The sequence below is a fragment of the Balaenoptera borealis genome (assembly GCF_965194805.1).
Source record: "Balaenoptera borealis genome assembly, chromosome: X".
Taxonomy (NCBI): domain Eukaryota; kingdom Metazoa; phylum Chordata; class Mammalia; order Artiodactyla; family Balaenopteridae; genus Balaenoptera; species Balaenoptera borealis.
Window position 1 is genome coordinate 47,115,894 of NC_138881.1, and position 27,717 is coordinate 47,143,610.

General features: G+C 48.6%; 2 protein-coding genes across 4 annotated transcripts in view; one reads left to right on the plus strand and one right to left on the minus strand.

Moving 5' to 3' along the window:
- The first annotated feature begins 2,061 nt into the window (after positions 1-2,061).
- Positions 2,062-6,860, plus strand: TSR2 (TSR2 ribosome maturation factor). Of its 2 annotated transcripts, XM_082376737.1 has the most exons (5): positions 2,062-2,195; positions 2,359-2,449; positions 4,992-5,083; positions 5,640-5,813; positions 6,056-6,860. In XM_082376737.1, exons 1-5 carry the CDS (start codon positions 2,112-2,114, stop codon positions 6,173-6,175), a joined length of 561 nt encoding a protein of 186 aa, XP_082232863.1. In that variant the 5' UTR covers positions 2,062-2,111; the 3' UTR covers positions 6,176-6,860. The 2 variants fall into 2 exon arrangements, with proteins under 2 accessions (XP_082232863.1, XP_082232862.1); XM_082376736.1 differs by having other exon boundaries at positions 5,640-6,860.
- Positions 6,861-7,014: 154 nt separating this feature from the next.
- The window catches only part of FGD1 (FYVE, RhoGEF and PH domain containing 1), a 36,853-nt gene continuing 16,150 nt past the window's right edge, over positions 7,015-27,717 (minus strand). The window contains exons 2-19 of one of the 2 annotated variants that reach the window (XM_082376574.1): positions 26,720-26,824; positions 26,467-26,640; positions 25,985-26,162; positions 25,421-25,859; positions 24,046-24,135; positions 23,211-23,359; positions 21,676-21,832; positions 21,432-21,570; positions 16,137-16,195; positions 15,845-15,991; positions 15,354-15,446; positions 15,112-15,191; positions 11,130-11,160; positions 10,513-10,614; positions 10,013-10,138; positions 9,676-9,837; positions 8,480-8,623; positions 7,015-7,943 (exon numbers count right to left, since the gene is read on the minus strand). In XM_082376574.1, coding sequence (XP_082232700.1) covers positions 7,638-7,943; positions 8,480-8,623; positions 9,676-9,837; positions 10,013-10,138; positions 10,513-10,614; positions 11,130-11,160; positions 15,112-15,191; positions 15,354-15,446; positions 15,845-15,991; positions 16,137-16,195; positions 21,432-21,570; positions 21,676-21,832; positions 23,211-23,359; positions 24,046-24,135; positions 25,421-25,859; positions 25,985-26,162; positions 26,467-26,640; positions 26,720-26,824 — 2,681 coding nt within the window. In that variant the 3' untranslated portion in view covers positions 7,015-7,637. The remainder of the gene's footprint in view (positions 7,944-8,479; positions 8,624-9,675; positions 9,838-10,012; positions 10,139-10,512; positions 10,615-11,129; positions 11,161-15,111; positions 15,192-15,353; positions 15,447-15,844; positions 15,992-16,136; positions 16,196-21,431; positions 21,571-21,675; positions 21,833-23,210; positions 23,360-24,045; positions 24,136-25,420; positions 25,860-25,984; positions 26,163-26,466; positions 26,641-26,719; positions 26,825-27,717) is intronic. The other variant, XM_082376575.1, reaches the window with a different exon arrangement.

Genomic DNA, 27,717 nt, shown 5'->3' on the forward strand with positions numbered 1-27,717 from the left:
CATTCCTATTTGTACTGTTTTTCTTAAAAACAGCTTGCAAAATTCTAGCTGCCTCAGGGCTTTCAAAAATCTGCACTCACCCTGAGCACTGATCATATTCTATGGTCCTTGGAAAATCTTGCATGCCAGACTGTAAGCTCCTTGAGCATCTGACCAAACCCCATGACCCAGCAGCACTAAGCACAGGGCCAGACACAGAAGTATCAGTACTGTTTGTTAACATGGACTTGTCCAAAGTTTGCAACCTTTGCTGTGAGAGGGAATCACCTATAATACTTTTCTAAAAACAGCTTTATTGAGATATTATTTATATACCATAAACTTCACCCATTTAAAATGAACAATTAAATGGTTTTTAGTATATTTTCAGAGTTGTGCAACTATATTAGTTTGCTAGGGCTGTCATAACAAAATACTACAGACTGGTGCCTTTAACAACAGAACTTTATTTTCTCAAAGCTCTAGAAGCTAGAAGTTTGAGATCAAGGTGTTGGCAGGTTTGGTTTCTTCTGAGGCCTTTTTCCTCGTCTTGCAGATGTGTGTTCACATGGTCATCTCTCTGTGGATGCGTCTGGTTTCTCTGTCCTACTCTCCTCTTTTTTTTTGGCCATGCCATGCATCTTGTGGGATCTTAGTTCCCTGACCAGGGATTGAACCCCCTGTGTCCTCTGCAGTGGAAGCACGGAGTCCTAACCACTGGGCCGTAATCTCCTCTTCTTATAGGGACACCAATCATATTGGACTAGGGTGCACCCACATGGCCTCATTTTACCTTAATTACCTCTTTAAAGGCTCTGCCTCCAAATACAACCACATTCTGGGGGTTAGGGTTTCAACGTATGAATGGGGGTTGGGGGCAGGACACAACTCAGGCCCTAACAGCAGATGTCACCACATCTAATTTTAGAACATTTTCATTGCCCCTAAAAGAAACCCTATACTCATTAGGAGTCAGGCCACATTTTCCCCCTTCCTCTATCCTTAGGCAACCATTAACCTATTTTCTGTCTCCATAGATTTACTTGTTCTGTACATTTCATATAAATGATACCATGCAATATATGGGCTTTTTTGACTAGTTGGTAGTGATGTCACCTCTTTCATTCCTGATTTCAGTAATTTGAATCTTCTCTATTTTTTACTTAGTTAATCTAGCAAAAAGTTTGTCAATTTTGTTGATCTTTCTTAAAAAGACTGATTTTTGGTTTTACTGATTTTCTCTGTTGTTTTTCTATTTTCTGTTACATTTATTTCCTCTCCAATTTTTATTATTTCCTTCCTTCTGCTTGCTTTGGGATTACTCTGTTCTTCTTTTTCTAGTTTCCTAAGGTGGAAGGTCAGGTTATTCATTTGAGATCTTTCTTCTTTTTTAATAGGGACGTTTACAGCTATAAAATTCCATTTAAGCATTGCTTTGGCTGCAACTCATAAATTTTGGTGTTCTGTGCTTTAGCTTTCAAGTCATTTCAAGATGTTTTCTTATTTCTCTTGTGATTTTTTTCTTTGACCCATTTGTTATTTAGAAGTGTGTTAATATCCACATATTTGTGAATTTCACAAATGTCTTTCCGTTATTGACTTCTAATTTCATTCCATTGTGGTCAGAGAACGTACTTTGTATGATTTCAATCCTTTTAAATCTATTGAGGCCTGCTTTAGACTTAACATATGGTCTGTCCTGGAAAATGCTCCACGTGCACTTCAGAAAAATGTGTATTCTGCTGTTATTGGGTGGAGTGTTCTATAGATGTTAGGATGCATTATTAAATGCAGATTTTTAGGCAATGCTACGTGAGGTTGCTTCTTCTGTCCTAGGGCCTGAAATGTGCATCTTTAATAAGTTCCTCACATCTTTTCCGCGCAGTACCCATGGGTCCGGAACTCATGGCCTCAGCCGCCCTCCCCTCCTGGCTTCCTTAGATTTAATTATTACATGTGAGTGACGGCGGTGGTGTCATCGATTGCTCGACAGACTTTTCTATTGCTCTAGTCTTGCTGCCAGGTCTGCGGAAAGGCGAATCTGCGTTCTCAGGCTCGGCTTCCGACTCCTTCTGCCTGGGCGGTGCTGCACAGGTATTGGCCCGCCTTGATGTCACGTGCTCCGCGGCCGGATGATGGCGGGCGCTGCTGAAGATTCGCGAGCGCTCTTCGGGGTTGCTGTCCGCGCCGCGCTGGAGGCCTGGCCCGCCTTGCAGGTGAGCGGGGCCGCGGCTGGGACAAAGGTTAAAGACCGGGGCAGAACAGGAGTTGGCCCGGCGAGCCGCCCGAGGCTTGGTTGGGCGGTGTAAGCAGCGGCCTCCTGCGCCCCTGTAGGCCGGTTCCCGGGCTGACGTGGTGGGCTTGGGCCTGTGTTCGCAGATCGCTGTGGAGAACGGCTTCGGGGGTGTGCACAGCCAGGAGAAGGCTGAGTGGCTGGGGGGTGCAGTGGAGGAGTACTTCTTCCGCAATGGTGAGTGAATGTGAGGCGCTAGGATGTGTCTCTGTGGGGGCATGGGAAGGAAGAGGCCGATCCTAGTGAGTCCGCACTTCCTCTTGCGCAATTGTCGGTTGGTACCTGAGGGCGAGGTGGAATGAATGCAGGCTTTGGAGTCAGAATCCTGAGTTCGAATGCCTTACGGGCCGTGCCATTGACTCAGGATATCAGGCTGGACAAGTCGGTTTACTCCCCTGAGACTCAGTTTCATAATTTGTAAAATGGATATAAAAGTATCCACCAGCGCAGTCCAATAGAAATACAATGCTAGTCGCATCACGTAATTTAAAATTTTTCAGCAGCCACTTTAATAAAGTAAAAAGCAGATGAAATTAATATTATTCAACTCAACATATCCAAAATACTTCAACATGTAGTCAGTATAAAACACTATTAATGAGATGTTTTACATTTTTTTTTAGCATTACGTTTTCAAAATCTGGTGGGTGTTTTTCAGTTTTAGCACATCTCATTTTTTTGGCCTAGCCACACTTTAAGTGCTCAGTAACCACATTTGACTATTTGGACAGCAGAGATCTACATCTTTGGTGTGTCTTGAGGGTCGTATAAGAATAAGGGGCCCTGCAGGGAGTCTTTTGCGAAATATGATTTTTACAAAATTTTTCATATAGTTTTTTAGTCTTGGAGATGACATTAGGCAGTGTCTTTTCTCTCAAGGAAGTTTACCATCTAGTGAGGGATCGAGATAAGTAAATAGGCGTTTACACATAGGGTGATAGGTGTTCTAATAAAGAGGAGCTCGGTGCTTGGGTAATGTGAGACTGGGAAGGAGGCGTCTTTTGGAGATCGTTAGGGGGTGGTGGTGATTGGGCTGAATCTTAAGGGATGAGAAGGAGTTAACTAGCTGGAGGAGGCAGAGAGCAGCACTCAAAAATAAGTCCTGTGGTATGAGGAGATTATGCGTTATATTTGGAAAGTGGCGGGGAGCTCAGTGTTAGAGTAACGGTGTGTGTGTGCTTGTGGGTGTGTGGAAGGGAGGAGTGGTGGAGATTGGGGGTTGGAGGGGACCCTGGAAAGGGGTGAGACATGGAAGGCCTTTGATTTTTGTCCTTTAAGCTAGTGTTTGCCAAAATGCATGCTTTGGAAGACTAGTTCTGTTAGATGTTCAGCGAAGAAAAAGCTGCTCCAGTCAAATTATATAAGAAAAGCTCTTTTTTTCAGTTCTTACTTAAGAGTCACAGTAATCATTAACATATTAAAGGCTTGGATAAGGTTAATCACCAAAAAGAAACCTGTTTACCTTTGGTTCCCATTAGTTTTCTATGAACAGCTTCCCTTAAAACCCAGCAGGACAGTTATTTCTCAGAAGCAGAACATGAAACACTGCAGTAGGTGATTAAAAATTCATGAGCAGGATCTAAAACGATGGGGTTTTCTGGCTAGAAAGTAGTCAGTGTGGAGCATGGACTGGAGAGGGAAAGACTGATGAGAAAGCTGTTTCTGTCTAGAAAATGATGAGGCCTGAACTAGGGCAGTGGCAATAGTCATGGGAAAGAAGGGGTGGTCCTAAGGAAATTGTTTGGCTGTAGAGGGGGAGGGGAAGGGAGACAGGTTTCAGGTTTGAGTCGCTGGGTGGCTTAGGTGCCTTTCATGGAATAGAAGAACGCTGGGGAATGAGAAGTAGGTTTGCACGGTAAGGTGATGAATCTGGCTTTGGATATGGAGGGTCTGAGGCACCTGTGAAACAGGTGGAGAGTAGTCTGGGTTGGAGACAGATTTGGGGGATATTAGAGTGTTAGGGAAAGCCAAGGGGGTGAATGAGCTCTCCCAGAGGGAAGAGAGCAAGGAGCTTTGTGGAAGACTTTCTTGAGTTATTCTCTAACTCAGAAAAAGTAGAGCATGGGCCTATAAGGTAAGTGGAGCCAAGAGTCTTAGCCAAAGTAACACAATAGGATGTTAGGTCAAGGCTGTGATGATTTCATCGTGGCAAGTACTTATATCCATTTCTTCTTCCCTATGCCATTGGTCTGTGGCCTCCTGTGTCGGTGGAACCACAGTTGGAAAGAGTCTACATTTCAAAAACTTCAGCCCTTGAGTGATGGAAGTGAACATGGATTATGGGTCTCCCCTGTGCTAGGCATTGTTTGGGTGACTTCTCATAACAGACCTTCAAGGAGGTTACTATTAACATCACTTTGCAGATGAGAAAACTGAGGCTTGGAGATGAGTAAGTCACATGCTCAAGGTCACACAGAGAGGAGGCCGGTTAAAATAGGCCAGATGAAAGAGGTCGAGTGTGGATGGAATGCTGCAGGAATAGAGGGCTTAGTAGAATGCAGGAGATTGGAAATTAGGTATTTTATTTAGTGTTTGGTTTTTTTCTTTTTAAAAATCATGTTAAAACCTGGAAAGTAGAGCACTTTAGCAAATAAAAGGCTCACTGAACCTTTACCCACCAACCAGATGTGGATCCACTAAGTAGGTATTGAAGAGTAGTGGGCAGGGGTGATGAAGTTGGCTGGTCTTTGATGAGAGGACCCTATCCTTTCCTACTCAGCTGACTTGGAGCTAGATGAGGTGGAGGACTTCCTCGGGGAGCTAATGACAAACGAGTTTGATACGGTTGTGGAGGATGGGAGTCTGCCCCAGGTGAGCATATCGTGGATACAACTGCTGTCTCCCTGCCTGCAGCCTTTCTTCTCCCTAGCTGTCTGTTTTAGACCAATACTTTTGGCTGTAACCATTCTTTTCTTGAGTCCTGTGCAAGAACTTTCTATGACTCCCTATTGCCTGAGTCTAGTCTTCCCAGGCTTTTCAAATCTTGCCTCTTTTATTTCTTTCTATACGTCATTCTCAGCTAGGTCTGTTCGTCACCCCCATCTCAAGGGCACATCAGGCCAGGTACATTTCCACCCCTGCTCTGGTTAACATTACTGCCCCCGCTGGGATTGCCTTCCCTTTTTACATCTTCCATCTTTCAAACCCAGTTCTAGTGCCTTCCCTGCTAGGAGGCCCTCCTTCAATGCTTCAGACCCTTACTGAGCCCTTCATATGTGATTGCTTCATTAGTGAACTCCTTGGGGAGGAAAGAGCCCCATTCTCTTCTGGAAAATTCCAGACCCCTTCCCACTCTTGCTGCAAACACGGGCTGGTTGTATTGTAGGTTCTCTAGAAAATCCAAGCTGGTTGAATGTTTTCTTGGTAGGTGAGCCAGCAGCTACAGACCATGTTCCACCACTTCGAGAGGGGTGATAGGGCTGCTCTGAAGGAGATGGCCTCTCTCATCACCCAAAGAAAGTGCAAGGTCAGAGCCACCGCACTGACGACAGCCAGAGAGACTGATGAGGATGATGATGCAAACAGCGTGGAGGAGATGGAGGTGAAGGGGGTGCCTCTTGGGTGTGGAGATGCAGATATTTTCAATCTTCTGGAAGATCACCTAGTTTCACAGGGAAGTGATGGGGGTGGTGGTGATGGTGGTGGTGGTTGTATTATCCAGAGAGGGCAGGAAACTTTCCTAAGGTCACACAGCCAGTCCTGGCAAAGCTGGGAGAGCCTGGGTCTCCACTGGCCACAGTTGGGAGGTGTTGTATTTAGCTCTCTCTTGTATTTCTCCTCCAGGTCGCAGCTGATGGGGCAGCTACAGATGGGGTCTGCCCCCAGCCTGGTCCAGACTCCCAGACTATTAAGGAAGAGGATATAGTGGAGGATGGCTGGACCGTTGTCCGGAGAAAGAAATGAGTGGGGCTGGAAATAGTCTGGGTCCTTGTTTGCTAGTTGTTTGGGGCTTATTTGTAGGGGTTTTTTGGAGGGTCATGGACCTCTGGACTGGTTACCCCATCTCCACCCTCTCCCATTCCCCTGTCCAGCTCCTTCCAGGGGAAGAAGAGCCCAAGGGTCTTTGGTCTTGGGGTGGTCTGAGTGATGAGGCCTGGTTTCCCAGCAAAGTGCCACTTGGGTGCAGTCAGCGTGAAGAGGGAGGGATGAGTGGGTATGGGAGTGACTAGAGGAAAAGCTAAACGCTGGCTGGTAGTAGGCAGGTGGATGTGTGAAGGGAGAGGACCAACAGGAGAACCAGTATTCCCGCTGGGTAAGGAATGTTGAGATGAGCTTGCTCATGGAAGAGAGGTTAGTTGATGATGTGAATGGAAGTAGCTGTGGTACCTCTCCCTCGCTTCCCCCCGCCCCCACACAGAGCAGCTCTATGCCCCTGCCCAGAAATTGGAACCTCCCAGGAACGCTTCCTTCCTGCAGCCCAGTTTCTAGCCCTGGGTTCCTTCAGGATGTCTAAGACCTTGTCTAGGCAGTGAGCTCGGGGGACCTGGGCTTTGTTTTCTGTCTCCTTCAACCTCTTTTCAAACTCCTCATCCCATTGAAGTCCAGGGATGAGGCTTAAGACCTCAATAAATAATACCTTATTGTTTAATTTGTGGCTTGACCTGTGAGTAGTCTTGGAATCAGCCTTCTGGGAGCTGAGCTTCAGAGCTCAGCAAGGGAGCAGTTTCTGGGCCCACCCCAGCAGCCTGGTACTTTGGACAAACAAACAGATGGACGAATGGAGCACAGCAGCGCTCTGAATGTTTCCGTAAGCCTGAAATAAACTGTATTTTTCTTTAAAAAACAAAACAAAGAGTATTCATTGTCCTCCCCCCCTGTTCCCCTGTCCTGCCCGGTGGCCCTGCCATGGGTCTGGACGATAAAATACTGGGTAGCCTGGGGCCAGGTAGAAGCTGTAAGCCGTGGGAGAGGCAGGAGGTCACCACCCCATGTAGCATCATACATGTGAAGACACTGGTTGAGGGGGCAGGGGTGGGCCAGGACCATGGGGTCAGTGGCAGAGCTGGCACTTGAATCCAGATCTCCTGCCTCTGGTGCTTTGTGGGGAATTGGGTGGAGGCAGGATCTGTAGGGTATTGAGGGGTTGGGGGAAATGGCCTAATTCAGGCAGGTCTAGCAACAGCTCCCACCCTCCCTGGAGGACAGGGTTTAAAAAAAATTAACATCACTGTAGGAATATTTTTTTTAAAAGCCCAGGTTTTGTGAAAAGATGAATTAAAAAACCCAAGACCCAGCATTCAGGATTGAAAGTGCCCATGATGGGAGTTCAAGTATTGACTGAGCTGGGAGAGAGCGGGCTGGGGCCCTCAATTGGACATGGGCAGCTAGAGTGTGGGGCAGGGGGCCCCAGTTACCCACAAACCCTCTAGGTCTTGTCTCGGGTCTGGGGGGCTTCGGAGGGTTCCGCCGTGGCTCCTGAAGCTGCCACTGGTGCCTCCTCCATCTCTCTGTCCTCAGACAGTGTGGGCCCTGGGCAGAACGTGTCCCCACGGCCTGCCCGGCCGAGCACAGCCATCCAGCGCCGCTGCAGCTCCTCTGTCTCAGGGCTGAAGTACCAGCTCAGGTGGCTCTGGGTGATCTTGAAGACATGCCGTCTGTCAGGCCGTTCCCCAGCCTCAGGAGGCCCCACCTCAAAGCCAATGAGGGGCAGGCTGCGCTGGGCTTTCACATCCTGGGGAACAGGGACAAAGCCAGGGGTCACCTAGGGGTTGGGCTTCTCACTGGTTTTGTATCTGCTAAACCCCTCTTTTTCTTCCCCTGCTCAAGAACCTTACGTGACTTCACTGAGCAACAGGAAAATGTCTGAACTGGGGCTAGAATGCAGGCTGGTTCAAATACCTCTTTCCTTCCACACCCCAAACCAGGTGGGCTAGTCTCTTTAGCATATAATGTTTTCCGGCCTTTGGGCTGTTGCCCCCCATCTGCATCTTCCCCACTCCAAATTGGATTAAGCAGTGCCTTGTCTCCACTACAGCTTCCTCCAAGAAGCTAGCCCCCCCACAAGTCACCGACTTTTCTCTACATAAGTTGACCCACAGTCACTCCTTGTCTCTAGCAAGTCTTTGTCTCACAAGGGTGGGGGCTTCTGATTTCTCCTTAGGTTCACCCTATCCTCCAAGGTCAAGGAGAGGTGAAGGACTCAGGTGAAAGGAGGGCAGCCTGGTTTTGCCAGGTGGCTGAAAGGACCCAAAGGAGTAGGATGCACACCTGAGGGGCTCCGTAGATGTACAGCACCAAGGGTTCGTTCTCAGGGACCACAAACCATGCCTTGTGCCAGCCTTTCCCGCCCTTCTCCATGTAGTGCAGGAAGCTGCAGATGACGCTGTTCTCCGCGGCCACTGAGGCCTGTTTCTGTGGCCAGAGACATGGGGGGCATCAATGTTGATAGGAGGTCTAGCCTGGCTCCTCTTGGCTTCAACACCCCCTCAGTATAGGGATTGCTATTTCCATGTCTCAGAGGAGGATGCTGAAGCTCAGGTGGCGGGAGTGATTTGCCCGTTGTCACTCAGTGAGTCAGAGTTGAGATTCAAAGCCAGGCTTGTCTGCCGGATTTGGGCCATGGCTGCTGCCTCTAAGAGTTGGTGGGAGGGGTGTGTAGCTCTCAGTGGGGGCACCTAAATGCCAGTCAGGCATTCTTCCATCAGTCCATTTATTCCTCAAGTCATTTATGCATTTACACTTCATCTTTTTTTTCATCTTTCATCACATGCATTCCCTGCACTCAGCGAGAAGCAACCTAGCGTTGTGGTTAAGGGGTTGGGTGGGTGGGTAAGGCAGTCAGTCCCAGAATCCCAGCCCTAGATGGAAATATATTGACTTGGAAGGAGAGCATATAGGGCTGTTGTAAGGATTAAATGAATTAATACATGCAAAGCGCTTAGAAGAGTGCCTGGCACAGATTAGCTTTCTTTAAGCGTTAAATAAAATAAATACCTCAATTTAAAAAACAAAAGCAAAAGTGTGTGTATGTGCATGCATCTAGAAAGATAGGAAGCATAAGCGTTAATGGTGGTAATCTCTGGGTCAAAGGAGTACGTTGTTTTTGTTTTTGTTTATATTGTCTAACTTTCTTCAGTGCATATATCCTACTTTGTAATAAGAAAGCTGTCACTCACTGTGTAACATGGGCAAATAACCTCCCAGGGCCTCAGTTTCCTCATTTGTAAAACAGGAATAGGAATAGCATTGATAGGTAAGTTACTGTGAAGAATAAAGCACTTAAATAAAAATTACTCTTTCATTCACTCATACTCATTTGACTCACTCCAAGCCTGGGTCACTTGTTCAGTGGATACACACGGTACTACGATTTCAGAGGTGCCCAGGCCTCAGCCACCACTGCGTGGGTGGCTGGGGTCCATGTGGTCAGTGTGGGTGGGTTAGTTGGGGGGCTTGGCTCTTACCTCCAGGATGGACCTCCGGCGCTGGGGTGTATGCTGGCTGCAGGCTGGGCTGCTCCCGGGCACCCCATGCAAGGCCACATAGCAGTCAGTGCACACACGGTTGGAGCGGTTGTTGTCATAGACAAGGCGGGCCCGGAACTCGGAGCACTTCCCACAAACCACCTGGGTGGCAAGTGGGTAAGAACAGCCTGATTCCAGCAGGCCTTCCCCTTCAATGTACCAACTCCCACAGCAGACTCACAGCCTCCCCCCACTTAGAGAGTGCCCATTTAGAAGTGGGCCTTTGGGCTGCCAGCCTGTCCCCTCCCTAGCTCTGCCCCTGCCTCCCAACACTCACATGCCCGCAGGCCTTGCAGTGGTGCCTGCGTTTGGTGATGGAATTGAAGGGCTCCTGGCAGCGCATGCACATGGTGACTTCCTTTTCCCGGATGGGCGTAGGTGCCCGCTTCCCAAGATCCACATTCTGGAGAGAGGGCCAGGTCTCAGGTCAGCGACAGCTACTCCCCAGTCCAGTCCATCCAGCCCTTGCCCCTGCCCCTGCCCCAAGGCTTGGATCATCACTGGGAGGCAGCAGATACATTCAGAAGACCTGCCTTTGAGTCCTGGCTCTGCTCTACCTCACTGTGCAACTGACGACCAGTCACATCTACTTTCTGAGCATTGTTTGCCCAATGATTTCTCTGTGGCCCTACCAAAAGAAGACTGTGCTTCTGAGGTCATGCACTGCCTCTCTGGTCTTTACCCTCTGGGAAGGGGAGAGGAGCATCACAAGGTAAGGTGGGCACCTGGAGGCCCGGAGGGGGTCCCGGTGCAGGAGGAGGGGGTGGGGACTCTTACTGGAGAGTTGGGGGGTGTGTCTTCATCTTCCCTGTTTGTGGAGTTCAACAGTTTGAAGGTCTCCAGCGTCTGTTCATGCTTCAGGAGGGTAGAGTTGATGGCCTGGGAGGAGGTGTAAGAAATAAGAGGTCAGAACACCTCAAAACCCACCCATTTCCACCCTTACCTCACCTTCCTATAACCTAGCTTGGAGTCAGAAAAGTTGGGTTCTAGGCCCAGCTCTACCCCTTGCTAGGTGTATGACCTTGGGCAAGCCCCTTCCCGAATCCAGGTCTCAGTTCTTATACTTGTGAAGTGGGGGAGGGGGATCAGGGGCTGAAAAACCACAGAAGGCCTTCCTGGCTATTACTATCTGGGATTAAGGTTTTACAGGGCTTAACTCACTGGGGTTACACCCTCAGAGGAGCCAGCTTTCTAAAGGAAGAATTGGTTAGTTTCTGCTTAACCTCTGGGCCTCAGTTTGCTTATCTGTAAAATGGGGATGGTAAAGTTTATTGGAAGGCAGGTGTCCAGGCCCATTCTGGTCAGATGTGAATTTTAGGGGAGAGCCCACCACCCCCTTGAAGACCTGTTAATACTCTTCCAGCCCCCTACCACAAAGCCTTCTTGGATGTTACCTGGACCCAGTCTTTCTTCTCCTCCTCAGTCCTTGGGTAGGGAAGGTGGTGGGGGCAGGGGGAAAGAAAGATGTTGGGTTAGGCAGGCCAACCAAAAGCAATTGTAGTGGTAAAGAGCAGGTGTTTTGGAGTTGGAAAGACCTGAGTTTGACCCTCTGCTCCTTCACTTATCACTTATGTGACCTTAGGCAAGTCATATAACCTATCTGAGTTTATTTATTCAACAGTTATTAATACTCTCCAGACCCTGTGCTAGGAACTTGGGCCTCAGAGAGGACCCTACCATCAAGGAAGGAGCTCACGGTCTAGAGGGGGAGACAGGGACAAAACAGGGGGATCAGTGCTGTGACAGAAGGAAAATGGGGCTGAGGAGCCCAGGAGACCTGTCCCATCCTAGAGTTTGGGTGGGGGCTGCTAAAGAAGGTTTCCTCAAAGAGGTGCTAGCCCTCAAGTACAGGGGTAAGAGTGAAGTGTGTGAGTGAGAGTATGGAACATACGGGAAACCATAAATAATTCCCTATTTTTGCTGGAATGTCAAGTTTGAGAAAGGAGGGCAGTTTGTTTTTCTTCACCTGTAAAATGGATATGATAATTATCAGTCTGGGTTGTTCTAGGCAGTAACTGAGGTGATCTGTAAAGTGCCCAGCACAATCCTTGATACACTAGGTGCTCAATCAGTGTGAGTTGCTTTTTGTTTAAGCTTTAAATAGTATGTTATTATCCATCAAAGTTTATATGGCTGCTTCATATTGTTCCATAGAGATATCTAATTTCTCTACATAATTTCCCTCATGAACTGTATTTACTGCTTTTGTCTTAAAGTGCCCATATATGTATGCATCTATTTTTGGACTCTATTCTGTTCAGTCTGTCTAGTTTATATCCTTCTGCCATAAAACACTTTTTAGTAGTTTTTTGCTAAGTCTTGAAATCTGGTAATGTAAATCTTCAGACTTTGTCATCAAGATTGGTCTGGCTGTGCTAGGTTCGTTGCATTTCCATATATATTTAGAATCAGTATGTCAACTTTTACACAAAAAAAATCTACTGAGATTTTGATTGGAACTGAATCTGTAGACCAATTTGAGATCATCGTAGTCCTATCAATATTGAATATTTCAGTACATGAAATGATAAATCTCTCATTTATTTAGTTCCTCTTAAATATCTCTCAGCAAAATTTTATGGCTTTCAGGGTAGAGGTCTTGAAACTATTTCATTAAATTTGTTTCTAGGTATTTGATCCTTTTGATATGATTGTAAAGAACATTATTTTTCTAATTTTATTTTCTAATTGGTCCTAGTATGTAGAAATACAATTAATTTTTATATCAACCATATATCTGGTGATCTTGGTAAAGTCATTAGATATGGTACTTATTAAATTTGTTTGGATTTAAAAAAAGAAGGCAGGCTCCCACATGCCACGGAGCAACTAAAAATTAGAAGAGGCCAGGCAGGAGTCAGCCAAGAAGCTGGTCCTACTCCTAGTGAGCAGTTGATGGGCCTGCACCAGGGTGGAGGCCTTGGAGACTGCAGGGCAGACCAGAGAGTTGGGGACGGAAGGCAAAAATATATACTGATTCCTAAGTCAGTGGTTCTAAACCTTGGTGCACACATTAAAATCATCTGGGGAGCTTTTAAAACTCCCCATGTTCAGGCTATACCCCAGACAAATTAAACCAAAGTCTCCAGGGGGTGGGTCCCAGACATCAGTATTTTTTAAAAGCTCCTCAGCTGATTCCTATGTCACCAAAGTTGAGAATCAGTTGTCTAAATGGTGGGCATATGGGTATTTGTTGTATTTCTACTTTTCTGGATATTTGAAATTTTTCATTAAAAACAACTTTTGAAAGGGCAGTAAAAGCAACTGCAAAGCAAATGCTCCATGCCTTCCCTCTGCCACTAGGAGGAAACCCTACACTGTTCGGTGCACCCTTCTGGGCCCAGCATCCCTCTGCAGCCCCCTCCTTCCCAGCCTCCCAGCAGACGACTCATCCCAGTCACGTGGCTTATCACTTAGGCTCTGCTGAGGCCTGACTGGGCCCCACACCTGCTCTCCCCTGGAAGTGCCTGTTGTCGCCTTTGTTCTCACTTTCCTGGCCACAGGCCTCTGAGATGCTCTCTCAGTCTCTCAGCATCAAACCTAACTCCCTTCTCTCATCTTCCAGGAGGACACCCTCTAGCCCACATTCATCTCTCTCTCCTACCTCCACACAGTTCCAGCAATGAGGGTTCTGACTCATTTCTTAATTCCTTGCAGCCTGTCAGAAGCAGATCATCTACCCATGTGCATCCACTCACTGGCCCTGACCATGGCCTCGATACCCTATCACCTGGGCCCTCAGAAGGCAGCATGAGCTCCAATTCCTGCTCTGCTGCTTTTTAGCTGTGGGATCTTGGGCAAGGTGCGTAACTCTTCTGTGCCTCAGTTTCCTCATCTGTAAAGTGAGGTTGATGGTAACAGTGGCTACTTCAAGGGTTGTTTTAAGAATTTGACTAGTCAATTTAAACTTAAATTGTTTAAGTTAAAATTAACTTAAAACTGTGCCTGGCAGGGACTTCCCTGGTGGCGCAGTGGTTAAGAATCCGCCAGCCAATGCAGAGGACACGGGTTCGAGCCCTGGTCCGGGAAGATCCCATATGCCGTGGAGCAACTAAGCCCGTGCGCCACAACTACTGAGCCTGCTCTCTAGAGCCTGTGTGCCACAACTACTGAAGCCCGTGCACCTAGAGCCCATGCTCTGCAACAAGAGAAGCCACAGCAATGAGAAGCCCGTGCACTGCAACGAAGACCCAACACAGACATAAATAAATAAATAAAAAAAATTAAAACAAAACAAAAACTGTGCCTGGCATAAGAGCAAGTCTTCATTAAATGTGAACTATTATTATAATCATTCAAGTAGAGAATGGATATGAAGGCCCCTTTGTTAAATAGCTAGGCATTATTTTAAAATTTGTTATTATGTAAAATTTTTTTATTATGAAAAGTTTCAAGCATACAGAAAAGTAGATAGGATAACACAAGTACATTAAATATATACCCACTATCTAGATACAAATTTTAAAAATATTTTGCTATATTTATTTCATATATGTATATATTAATATATATTTATATATGTAGATATAATATGTGTGTATATGTATATATTTTTTGGTTGATAAATCATTTAAAAATAAGTTACAGGTATCATGATACTAAATCATCAGCACGCATCACCAAAAAACAAGGCCATGGGCTTCCCTGGTGGCGCAGTGGTTGAGAATCTGCCTGCCAATGCAGGGGACATGGGTTCGAGCCCTGGTCTGGGAAGATCCCACGTGTCGCGGAGCAACTGGGCCCGTGAGCCACAGTTACTGAGCCTGCGCGTCTGGAGCCTGTGCTCCGCAACAAGAGAGGCCGCGATAGTGAGAGGCCCGCGCACCGCAATGAGGAGTGGCCCCCGTTTGCCACAACTAGAGGAAGCCCTAGCACAGAAGCGAAGACCCAACACAGCCAATAAATAAATAAATAATTTAAAAAAAAACAAAAAAAAACAAGGCCATTCTCCTATATCCTCCTATACCATTATCACACCTGAGAAAGTTAGCAATAATGCCCTGATAGCTGATGCCCAGTTCACAGTTAGGATTTTCCCTATTGCCTTGCAAATGTCTTTTAGGGCTGTTTTTCTCAAACCAGACTCCTATCATGGACCAAGCATTGCATTTGGTTGTTATTTCTCTTAAATCTCTGAATCTACAATAAACTATTTGTGCTGTTGTTATTTATGTTTGGTTTACTATCTCATTCTTCCCTCTCCTCTAATAAAACCCATCAGAAGAGCAAGCATCTTTGGGGAAAGGTACCCACCCTTTCTCTGGAACAATCTCTCCTCTAGGGAGGTAGCCTCTGCCCTGGCACTAGGCCTAGAGTGCCTCAGCATATCTGAAGGGAAGAGGGGGCTGGAGGGAAGATACAGGCAAGGGCAAGTACCTGGCCTGGAGCTCCAGGGAGCGCTGCTTTCCTGACACCAGGAAGGTCCGAGGCAGATTGAGGTTGGAGCTTTCCTTTAGCTGAATGGAGAGAGAAAGGGGCTTGGTGAGGCCTACTGAGCCCTACAGGGCCCTCGCCCTCTGCACATATGCACACACTTGGGGTCAAAGTCAGAACGTCTTTGTTCCTCCCAGCACCAAGGCCCCACTCCAGGTCCCCATTTCCCACCTCCTGGTGCTCACCTCCATGCCATCTACATCGATGCGTGCCCGCACGCTAAACTTCTGGCCAAGGAGCCGCAGCCTGGGCACACAGTAAAGGAGGCGGTCGTTGAACTAGGAAGGAAAAGGTTTCAGATGTATGTGTGGAGGACCCACAAGGGGTGTGGCCCAGCTCCCTTCCGTTATTACTCCCGAAGCTTTACTGCTAGGGACTCAAGGTGGAGTCCTTGAGGTGGAGAAAACACAGTCCGGACTGGGCACAAAGGTTGCAAGGAAAGAGCCTAGGCATGGGAGTCCCTTCCTAGTTGGGAGGGCTTGGGCAAGTCACTTCTCTCTAAGTCTTAGTTACATTATCTGTAAAGTAGAGAGAAAAAAACTCCCAGTAAAGGTACTGAAAATACAATGAGTTAGTAGAGGAAAGAATGGAGAGCAGGAAGTATAGCCTTGAGTGGGTACCAGGTCAATGTGGCGGGCGGGGGTGGGGGGCATGCATCCCTACCCGTGGCACTTACTAGTATGAGGTATCGGTCTTGAGTGGTCCCGTTCTTTGCTGACAGCTTAAGGATGTGGCCTTCTTTTATGAGCTCTTTAGTGGGGCTGACAATGTCTTCCTCACCCCCTAGCAGCTCATATACCTTCAGCAGCTTGTGCATTCGCTCCTGGCAGGAGATAGTGAATAAAAGGCAGGGTTTGGGGTGCTGGCCTCCCCTCATATGTCCACAAGTCGCAAGCCCCCCACCCCAGAACGGACATCGAGATAGGTGGCTTGGCCAAGGAAGGGCAGGGGTTAGAAGGACCACTCACCATTTTGCGGATGGCAGCATTAGAGTGCTCTGCTGCTGTGGCTATCAGCTCCAGAGACTCTGTGGGCAGAGTGGGAGGTCAGATGGGGGGACTAGCAGAGAAAAGGCTCTTGGGAGCGTCTCTGCTCCCTGAATACCTCCTCCTGGCCTGACCACACCCTTCCCATTCCAGAAAGTGCCAGCCTCAAAGATGTCCATAGCAACATCACTTAAAATCAGAAACTGACTCAATTAATGCCACAATAGCAGAATCATAGGACATGAAATAGCTGGCAGCCAATAAAACGCAAGCTTAAGATTATTATTACCATTTAAAAAACAACAATAATAGTTACACATGTAACTGGAAGGAAATATACCCATGTTTAACAAGTTGTCTCTGGATGATGGGACTATGGGTGATTTTTATTGTCTTCTTATTCCATATTTTTGACAGAGAACACATATTACTTTTATAATCAGAAAAAAGTCAGATAAAGAAGCAAAGAGATGCTCCTATTCTTTGTCTCAATAATTCTGATTATAGGAATCTATACTAAGAAAATACACGTTTGTACAAATATACTTTCATTGCAGTGGTGTTTACAACAGTGTCAAACCAGAAACAACCCAGTTAAATAAATGTGCATTCATATAATGCAATACTAAACAACCTTTGCAAATGATGCTTTTGTAGGGTTTTTCATAATCTGTGAAATGCTCAGGATATTTTAAGAAAAGGAAAGGATACAAACTTCTATATACCGAATGATCTCAATTTCACAAATATACGTGTATAAAAAACACCAGGAAGAAAATATGTCAAAATGTTCCTCACGCTTATTCTCTGGAGTCTCGTATCATAGGTGATTTTCTTCCCTGCCTCTTTCAGCTTTCCTGTATTTCCATATTTCCTATTGTGACCAGGTATCAGAAAAAAAACGAAATAAGTCCCTATGCATCTCCACACACTAACAAATCTTGCCCATGCTTGAGGCCCAGCTGCACTGCACCCCTCTCTTGTCTGCACGGTGCTGTATTTTCCCACTCAGAAAATATGCCTGTAATGGAGGAGCACAGGTGCTTCTGAAGAGGGTCCACATGGTTGGCAAACCAAGTGTTATTTTCCTAGGGGAAAATGACCAAGGAAAATGACCATGGAAAATGACCTCCATGACCAAGTCTTGGTGCTCAAGATCTGTGGCCCCTAACCCAGTTCAGGCCTTTCAGGTGCCAGTCTCCAAGCTCCCAGCCCTTTTCCATCCTAGCTGCCAGAGGGAGCATTCTCACACACAGCTTGCTGTCACTCCTCTGTTCAAATCTGTCAGTGGTTTCCCTCTGCCTGCAGGGTAAAGACCCAGTCCTTTAGCCTGGCATTCAAGGCCCTTGGTGATCTGGCTTCTGTTGACCTCTCCAGCTTTCTCCACTTGTACCTCTCTAAACATGTCCTGTCTTCCTTCACCTGGCCAACTCAGTCTTCTGAATTCAGCTCACTTCCTCCGATAAGCCTGCCCTGAGTTCCCAGGCTGGATTAGGATACTGTCTGGGTTTCCACCTTCCCCTTTGCTCCCCTCTGTCCCACCAGTCATACTACGTATTCATTGTGTATTTATATATCTGCATCCCTCAGCAGACTAGGAGCTCCCTAGGATGGGGCCAAGGTCCCACCATCCTCTCCTGGGCTCCTGAACAGATGCTTTGCATGCCATCATTCAATTGTCACAACAACCCTATGTGCCCTGTTTGTCCAATGAGGAAATTGAGACTCAGAGAGAAGAGGTGCCGGCCCTAGGCTATCTGCCTGGGAGGCAGCAGAGCTGACATCAGAGCTGCCCTTTCTCCCACACATTCTGCATCTCCCCCACCCCAGGGCAAGGGGCATGCTGGGTCGTGGAGGCAGGCAGTGCCCAGGGAAGGGGACAGGAAGAAGACTCTGGCAAGCTGTGGGCATATAAGTTCAGGCCTGTGGAGGCCGCTGGGCTCAGACCGCTTTGCTATCAAAGTGTATTGTGTGAGGTACAGACTGGCATTTCCAGGGGTCCAGTGTGTGTAGGCTCTGTCTGGGGATTCAGTGTGGGGATTTCAGTCCAGGATTTCATTTGGGGGTTCAGGCTAGGGAGTGCGCTTTGGGGAGCTTTGTGTAGGAGCTTGGTCTGGAAGCTCTGGTGGGCCTGGTCTGGGCTTGGCAGTCTGGGATCTTGGTTTGAGTTCAGTCTTGGGCTCAGGGTAGGCTGCTCAGGCCAGGAGTTCCAGCTGGCCTGGTTTGGGGAGTCTAGGGTCCAGGCTCCAGAGTTCAGTCTGGGAAGTAGAAAGTGGGGGAGTCAGTCTGGGGAACCAGGATTCAGTGGGGGCTCAGACCTGGAGGTACTTTCTGGGGCTCTACCTGGGGATTTTAGTCTTGAGCGGTAAAAAAAAATAGGGAGGTCAGCTTAAGATCTTGGGCTGGGGAGCTTAGTGAGCACATCTCAGGCTGGCTCTCATTCAGAGATTTTCATTCTGAGCAGCTCAGAAAACTGTACTGGGAGGTTCTTTCTGGGGGGTTCAGCTTTGGGCTCAGTGTGGGGAGCTCAGCTGGCCAAGCTCAAGCTCTGAAGTTCATTCTAGGGACTCAGATAGGGCTGAGATTGGTATAAAAGAGGAACCTAAGTTAGGTGAACTCAATCTGGGGGCTGATTTTAGGGGCATTCAGTATGGAGGGCATCAGTCAGGGTATTCAGTAATAAAAACAACTAACATTTATTGAGTCTTTACCATGTGCCAGGTACTGTGCTAATAGCTTCACCTGGATCATCTCATTTATCCTCAAAACAATTCTATGAGGTAGGTATCATCATCATCTGGAGAGTCATTCTTTTGGGGTCAAGCTAGAAGTCTCAGTCTGAGCGACAGTAAATGGGGGGGCGGGTAATCTAGGGTGCTCAGTTTGGCAATACCTGTCTATAAAATGGTGGCTAAGGAGATGAGACTGGGAAGCTCTTTTGGGGGAATCTCCCTCTGGGACCTCAGGCCGAGGGCTGTGACTGGGAACCCACTCTCAGCGCCCCGGGTGGGGAGAGCATTTTGGAAACTCAGTCTGGGGATGTTAGTTTGGGAAAACCAGTGTGGGGGATCTATAACTGGGACCTCAAACTGGGTTCAGCCTAAGGGCTCAGGTTGGAGATGTCAGTCTATGGGGCTCATCCCAGGTAGTCAGTCTGGAAGGCTTTTTCTAGAGGTTTAGGTTTTATAGTTCATCCTGATACCTCAGTGGGGATTCTCATTCGGGGAAAGGACTAAGGCACTTAGTCTGCGGAGGTCTGTTTGTAGAGTTCAGCTATCAAATTTTCTAGTGTTCTAGCTCTTTCTAGAAGTCCAGGCTTGGTAGCAAAGTGCCCCATCTGGTGGGGTGGAAGGGGCTCAGTTTAGGAAGCGGACACAGCAGTGGACACAACTGTCTGCTCCCGACCCTTGTGGCTTCCAGGACCCCACATTTTCTTGGTTTTCCTCCTACCTTTAGGGCTATTCCTTCTAAGTCTCCTTTGCTGATTCCACCTCCCTCAACTTTGTCCTTGGCCCCCTTTTCTTCTCCATTTACACTCAGTCCCTTGGTGACTATGGCCAGCCTCATGGCTTTGCATACTATCCCTGTGCTAGTGACATCCAAATCTCTCTCTCTGGGATTCCAGGCTCATCTAACTCCAAATCAAAGTCCTAAACTCATCTCAGGAACCATCACCACCAGCCAAAAATATGCATGCAAGTCATTCTTGACTCTTTCTCCCAAGCCCCACACCCATTCACCCTAGTTCTTTCAGTGCTACTTTCAAATATAATATATTCTGAATCCAACCATTTCTCACTACTTCCACTGCTACCATTCTCATCAAGCCAACCTTTCCCACTTAGATTATTGCAAAAGGCTTCTAACTGGTCTCTCGGCTCCCTTTCTAGCTCCTCAAGTGATCCTAATCAAAACCTTGCCATGGCTACCCACTGCACTCAGAATAAAATCCATCTCCTCATCTTGGCCTTCAAAGTCTTGCTCCTGTCTCCAGCCCTGTTTCTTCCACCATTCTACCATCACTGGTCATGCTCAGGTCACACTGGTCCTCTTGTTGGTCCAGAGATATGCAAGCTGCCACCCCCTCCCCACCCCCCCCCCTTAGGAACTCTGCACCTGCTGTTGCCTCTGCCTGGAACGTGCTCCTCCCTACTCAGCATGTGGCTCCCTTCTTATTCAGATTTGACTCAAATATCCTCTATTCTGAGAGGCCACCCAATCTAAAGTTGACCCCCCAGTCACTGTCACATTACCCTCTTATTCTCTGAATCACACATAGCACCTATCTAATGTTCTCCAGTGTATTTATGACTTTTGTCTACTGTCTATCTCCCTGAGTAGAATACACACTCCCTGAGATCAAGGACCTTGTCTGTCTTGTTCACCTCCATGTCCCCTGTGCCTAGGACAATGCACAGAACACCAAGGTGCTCAGTAAATAGCTGTTATATTAATGAAGGAATGAATGGAAGTAACAGTCTGGGGAGAGAAAGTTGGGGAGACTCTGGGCAGCACTCTTTGGGGTGTGACCCTGAGGAGTGGGTCTCATACTGAAGGAATCAGAATGAAACACTTTTCTAGTGGTTCAATGTGTGAGTACTTGTCTAAGGAGGTGGTATCTCAGCCTAGAGATCCAAATTTGGGAGGCAGAAAATATGGAGTCCAGTCTGAGGTGCTCAGTTCTGGAGAGGTGATTCTGTGGGGTTCTGATCAGACATGGGGGTTCTTTTGGGAGGGTCATTCTGGGTAGTGGCTGGTGGATACGGAGTGAAGCTCTAATGTGGAGGATGAAAAGTCAGGGGCTTGATGAGACAAGCCTCTTTCTGGGGAGCTCAGCTGTGGAGATTCAGTAAAGAGGACTTGGCCTGAGAGGGTCAGTCTGGGCTCTTAGCCTGGTGGCTCAGTCCCTGGGGGTTTAGACTCAGTTTCATTTTGGACTTGGGACAACTTCGTTTGAGGACAAGTCAAGGGGTCAGCCTTGGGGTCTCAACCTAGGAAACAGATGGCTCCCTTTAGGGGATCTTTCTGGGTATGCCCCTCAAACTCTGGAGTTCCAGTTGGGAACTTCAGACTGGGGGGACTCCTAAATGTTCTGTCTGGGTGCTCAGGTAGAGATCTCAACCTGGAGGGTCATCCTGGGGTCTCATTCAAGACCCTCAAGGTGGGCCTTTCAGTTTGGAGGTCCTATTCTGAGATCTCAATTACGTGGCAATGGAAGGCTGACCCTGTGAGTTAAGTCTTGGGGTGGGGGGGCAGGGTCCGGTTGTGTGCACTCACTTTGGGCATCCTTGCTGTCCGGGGAGCCATGGGGCAGCTTTAACAGATAGTCCTTGAGAAGCAGCTCATAACGGGGGATGCGCTGCACGGGCTCCAGCATGTGGTGCTGCAAGGTCAGGTTGCCACAGGCTTCCTCCTTCTGTGACAGGCAGAAGCAGGAGGGTTCAGGTCTGGCCAAAGACCCCTGACTGGGTCCCTGCAGACCTGTCCACCCCAGTCGGCCCCATCCAGCTTCACTGCTTACCTGCACCTCATGGATGATCACTTTAAACTGGGTAGAGCGCTCTGTCCAGGTGTTGACCAGCTCCACGGCCCGGTCAAAGTTCTTCACATACTCGCCGTACATCTTGAGGAAGGGTGCCAGCTTCTGCAGGATGTCTCCAATGCGTGGGTAGCGGTCCCTAGGGGGAACCAGGGGCTGATGTGGTCCTGCTGATTCTTGTCCCCCACAATGCCCCCACCCTGTAGGCCGGTCTTATCTCAGTCCTGGAAATCTACCTCTCAGCCAGTCTGCTCCTTTGGAAATGCTGCTTATATACTATACACAAAGTAGGCCAAAAGGCTCAGTTTGACCTGAGACCACGGCCTGGGCTGCCACCCACCCCAACTCTGCCCTGCCTTGAGCACAAGGGATGACACATCCTGGAATACCCGCTCTGACCTTACTGCAAGGGCCACTTCATACACTGCTTTTTGATTCTGTGCCCAGCCTTGTGCTGGGTGATTCTGGGGACACAAATGAGTCACACTTAGCTGAGCCCTGAGAGGGTCACTGTCAGGTAGGGGAGGGCAAAGTAACCAGGCCTGGTTGCACTTCTCAGGAGTCACAGTCTACTGGAGGACACAGAGGACCAAACCTGGTCCCAGCCTTCATTGGTCACAGTCTGCTGGGGGAGACACAAGAACCAGCCCTGGTTCAGCCCTCAGGGGTCATAGTAGTTGGGGAGATGTAGGAAGTGACTTCATGCCAGCCGTCTGTGGTCACACAGACACGCTTTATCCTGTGGGTGTGGGGAGCATGGAGATGATTTAATCAGGAAGTGACATGGTCTGACTGTTGTTCAGAAAAACCATTATGGCAGGTGGTATAGACGCTAAAGGATGAATTGGAAGAGGAGAGCTTGGAAGCCAGGAGACTGCCTATGAACCTTGCCCTTCTACCTCAGGACTCAGCTCAGATCTCACCTCCTCCCTGAATCCTTCTTTAACCCCCAGGCTAGTTTTGGTCCCTTTATCTGGATTCCCACAGCCTCCCATTCTCAGCTCTATCATAGCACTGATAAAAACAAACAAAAACAAACAAACAAAACAACAAAAAAAACAATAGCTCACATTCATTTAGCACTTATTACATACCAGGTACTGTTTTAAGCTCTCTACATGTATCAACTCATTTAATCCTTAAAATAACCCTACAAGGTAGGCTATTACTATTACCCTCATTTCACAGCTGAGGAAACTGAAGCAGAGTAATTTAAGAAACTCACTTAACATCATAAAGCTAGCAAGAGGCAGAACTGGAATTTGACCCCAGCCAATTTGGCTCTTAACCTCATACTCTTTAGAGCTTTGCTATAATTCTGTTGTAATTTTCTGAGTCCTGATCTGTCTTTCATTATAGATTGGGAGGGCCTAGAAAGCAGAGCTTAGGCCTGATTCTTTCTGTGAAAGGTGGTGAGGGGAGAGGGCAGGCAGGAACGAACTCTCGTGCACACATCTGGCCTGGGCTCGGCAGGCAAGTGGACAGGAAGGCGGCAGCTTAGGTCTGGGGCCCCTCACCATTCCTCCATGCGCTTCTCTAGCTCAGGCAGCAGGAACTGCTGGTGGAAGCAATAGATGGAGCAGATGTTAGAGAAGATGCCATGGACGACGTCAGCCGGGAAGGAACTGCGGTTCCGAGCTTCTTCCAGCAGCCGGGCGCAGAACACCTATGGGGCAGGGCAGGAGAGATCAGCCCAGTGGGGCCTGGGGCTTGGCTGGGGAAGGGGCAACTGGCAGGTGAGGGCAGTGTTTGTGGGCAGCTCTGTGGAGTTTTGGGATCAGCACTGATCTTGAGACTGAGGAGTGAAGGAATGGAGTTAAGCTTATAATGTGGGGTTGGATTTCAGGTTGTCAAGGTTAGGATCTGAAGGTAGGCAATGGAACAATGAGAACTCAGGATCAGGGTCAGGGTCAGAGAGAAGTTTGGAATTAGATCCATTCATTTAACAAATATTTTTGAGTGTCTACTGTGTGCCAGGCAGTGAACAAAGCAGACAAAAATTCCTACCCTTAGGGATTCTAGTGGGTTTGGGGGTCAGGAATAGGTCCAGGGTTAGAATGAGGTTCAGAGTGTGGTTCACAGCCAGGGGTTAATTCAGGATCTGGGTCAGAGTTGCAGTCAGGGCTGGTATACCTACCCAGGTTTAGGAATGAGGGTTGATACAAAGATCAAGCTTGGGGTCATGAATCAGAGTTGGCTTCAGGGATAGGATGGGGGTCAAGGTCAGAGGGGAGCCTTACCAAACTCTAGATTCTGGCCTCAATGGTAGGGTTGGGCTCAGGTCCTATCACTTCCTCCTTGGCACCCACCTACCAGGTCCTGGTGCCCGGGCACCCCTGAGGGACCATTCACCTGATCCAGGAGGTGGAGCCTGGAAACATAGGCTTTCTCGGTTTGCAGGAGCTCATTGGCAATGTGGAACACCTTCTGCTGCACAGTCAACTGGAGAGAGAAGAGGCAACTGGTGGTCCATCATCCTGTACCCTAATCTTCACCAAACCCCCAGAATTCTCAGATAGTGTAAATGCTACTCTAAGCCTAATGCCACCCCGAGATAACCCTACCTCCCACCCCTGAACCCATAAGCCCCACAGCTTCACCCCTAACTCCCCCGTGTTTCGTAAAGGTCACCCCTCAATTCTGAGGCCGTGCACTCCTCATTCGGTCACTCATTCACCCAGCCATCTGCTCCCTCTATTCACTCAGCATAGTGTAGTGGTTAAGGTGTGGGCTGGAAAGTCAGACTTCCTGGGTTCAAATCCTAGCTCTGACATTTACTAGCCTGCGTAAGTTGTATAAATGCTCTGTATTTAAGTCTCTTCATCTACATATACAGATAATAATAGGACCTAAGTCCATTTGTAATTGAGACAACAAAATGATTTAATATATATAAGACATATTAGACTACAGATTAAGTAGACTATAAATGTTATTTATTCACCCACTCAGTTCACTGTCAGCAAAGGCTTGCTGAGTACCTGGGGTGTAAGGAAAACCCAAAAGTATAAAAATGTATAAAACTCATTGCCTGTTGGCCCACTTGCCTGTTCACTGGACAGATATTTGCTGAGTCCCAGACCTCGGCCCCCACATTTGAGCCGGGTTCTGGCGGAGCAGGTATTCTGGCTGCGACCTAATTAAGTGCAAGGATGCCTTTGGAAGCAGTGTTAGGCTGCTGGGGCACAGAAAGGGATTCCTGCTGCCGAGAGCCTTTGTCCCACAGCCTCAGGTTCCTAGGGGGCTCTAAGCTCTTGTGGCCCTCCGGAGGCCAGCTGTCTGGAATTCTCTCTGGATGTGAGACTTTCCATTTTACAAATAAGGAAACTGAGGCTGTGGTGGGGCAGCAGAGACTTGCCCAATGTCACATAGCTACTGAATCTGGGGATTTTCCAGTTGGAACAGGACTTTAAAGATCCCCAACCATGATGCCCATCTTCAAGATGGAAAAACTGAGGTCCAGCTAGTGGTTCTTGGATGAGGGTAGAACAATTTTCCTAGTGGGCATTTGGAATTGTGCATGGTCATTTTGTATTTACAGTGATGGGGGGACAGCGTACAGGTCTGCTACTGATATTTAGTACCAGGAGACCAGGGAAGCCAAACATTCCAAGTGGAAACAATGCCCTGTTTCAAGAAATACTGAGCTGGGGGAAGAATCAAGTGGAAAAGCCAGGCTCCTGATTTCTCCACACAGTCCTGCCTCTCGGTGAACCTGGGTCAGTACCTCCACAGACTCTTGTCTCTCCATCGGGGGCACTGGGATTTCTCTGTCCTTCTCATCCTCCTCCTCGTCATCCTCCTCCTCCAGGTCACTATCAACCTCCTGGGAGCTGGGTCGGTGGGGGTCAGCCAAAGCAACAGGGACACTGGCCAGGGCAGGGAGCCCGGGGCAGAGGCTGTGGCTGGGGGGCCCATCATCACTGATGAAGCAGGTCTCCTCGCTGTTGGATGGTGAGCTGATGCTGTCAATACCGCTGTCCCGATTGGGCACCTTCTCGCCGTCCCGGGGCCCGGGAGCCAGCAGGAACAGGCAGCGGGAGGCCTCGCCCTCGGGGAGCTGGGGCACTGGTGGCTGCAGGGGTGGCTGTGGCAACATGGCTGGCTCTGCGGGACCTGGGCTGGGGCCAGGGGCTGGCCTATCCGAGGCGACAATCACAGGCTCTCTGAGGTGGGTGGTGGACACACATGAAGGCAGGGTATGAGCTTGACTGAGAGGCCTGTCTTACAACTGTCCTTTCTATCCCAGGCCCACCCTACCCCCACAGGGTCCCCCGGGGACCAGACTCACCTTTCAAATTTCTCAATCAGTGAGGATACTGCTGCAGAACTGAGGCTGGCCTCTGCCCTGGAGGCCAGGCCCTTGGCTACTCGGGGGTCTGCAGGCAGTGGGCGTGATGGTGGGGGTGGGATGGGCTCAGGTGGTGGGGGCATCCGGGGCATCTGCAGGTAGCTGGGCTTTGGGGGGACTAGAGAGATGGATGGGAAAAAGAGGGGAGATCCCAATGGGCTGAGTTTGGAGTTGGCTGTCATAGCCAGACCACAGGCCCCTCCACAAACCCCCAGTCTGTACCTTTGCCTGAGGTAGGCACAGAGCAGGCCTGAGGTGAGATGCCAGTATGCACATGTTAGCCCCAGGTCACAGCCCTTTGCCCCTAGACCACAGTGCTTCCTGTCCTTCTAACAAGCCCTCTCCTCTCCCACTGGCCAACCTTTCCCCTCCTCTGTCCCCTCTCATGGGCCATTCCTCTGCCCCGCTCTGGACCCACTTACCCTGAGGCTTTGGGCCCGGTGCCCGCTTCAGTGGTGAAGGACGCTGGCTGGGGGTTTCAGTGGGGGGACCTGGGTCTGAGCGAAGTCGCTGGGGACCTTCTGGATGAGGCTCAAGGCTCTGGCCAGGGTCAAGGGACAAACTTTTAACCAGGATACGGTTTCCCTGGTGCAGCCCTGCAGAAAGGGAGAAACTGGGTGTGAAGCAACTGATTACCCCAAAGGAGACTGGGAAGTTGTATGTCTTAGCAGGTACCTGTGGTATCGGGTTTTCCTGAGCCCCTTTCCTGGCCACACTGCCTTTCTGGGAAGCCTTCACCCCAGCCGTCAGACGGGGAGCCAGGCCCAGGGTTGTGGCTGGCTGTTTTCAGTAACAGACAAGAGTTCTTTGTGATTAGTACATTGATTTCTTGTATGTCAGCAGGCATTATTATTAGGCAGTTTAACCAGGCTGGGGGTGAGCACGAGCAGCCTATGGTTTGTGTACATGCTTGCACTCTTGTTTATTTAGCCACAGTGAGATGCTGAGCCTAAACCATTCTTCACCTTTTTTCTTAAGGTCCTGAGGATATCTGGACTTCCTTTTCTACGGTTCTATATAGCTGAAAATGATGAAATTATATTTCATGAACAAAAGTTTTGCTTCTTAAAATGCCAGCTTCTCACTAATCTGTACTATCCTCTATTTCCACACCTACACACACAAACACACAGCCAGCAGCCAGAGTTCAGGTCACAGGAACAGCTTTAAACAGGCAAAAAAATTCAGAAAAGGGAGGCCTTTTTGCACTGTCCCTCTTCTTTCACTGTGGACTCCTTACCTACCTTTGTCTTTGGGCCTGGGGGAGATGATGGTCACACTGGGGAGAGAAGATTCAGTCTGGGAGGTATGAGGGACACCCCCCCACCAAGGGATGGCATGTCCTAAGGGAAGGAGTGTGGCCTCGATGGGCAGGGAGCTGTGGTGGGTCTCAGATGATAGAGAAGAAGGGGAGGGGGAAGAGTAGAGTAGAGAGGGCAAGCCCTGGATGGCAGTCTGAGGAGCTGGGTGACCATCCTGTGGGCAGAAGGGAGCCATGAAAAGCTGTTGTAGGGAAGGATGCAGGCAAACAGGTGTGAGGACGAGAGGGTGAGTGGCAGCCAAGAGCCCCCAGAGCTCCCACCCACATATGGTGCCAGTTTTGCTGTGCCACAGACTCTCACGTGGCCTCTCACAGCCACAGAGAGTCTGTTAATCTGTGTCACACAGTCTCA

Excerpts from the sequence above, each read along its gene's own strand:
- TSR2 (XM_082376736.1), top strand. The coding sequence starts at position 2,112 with ATGATGGCGGGCGCTGCTGAAGATTCGCGAGCGCTCTTCGGGGTTGCT. Across the intron at positions 2,196-2,358 it reads AGGCCTGGCCCGCCTTGCAG|ATCGCTGTGGAGAACGGCTT; the intron begins GTGAGCGGGGCC and ends CTGTGTTCGCAG. Across the intron at positions 2,450-4,991 it reads GGAGTACTTCTTCCGCAATG|CTGACTTGGAGCTAGATGAG; the intron begins GTGAGTGAATGT and ends TTTCCTACTCAG.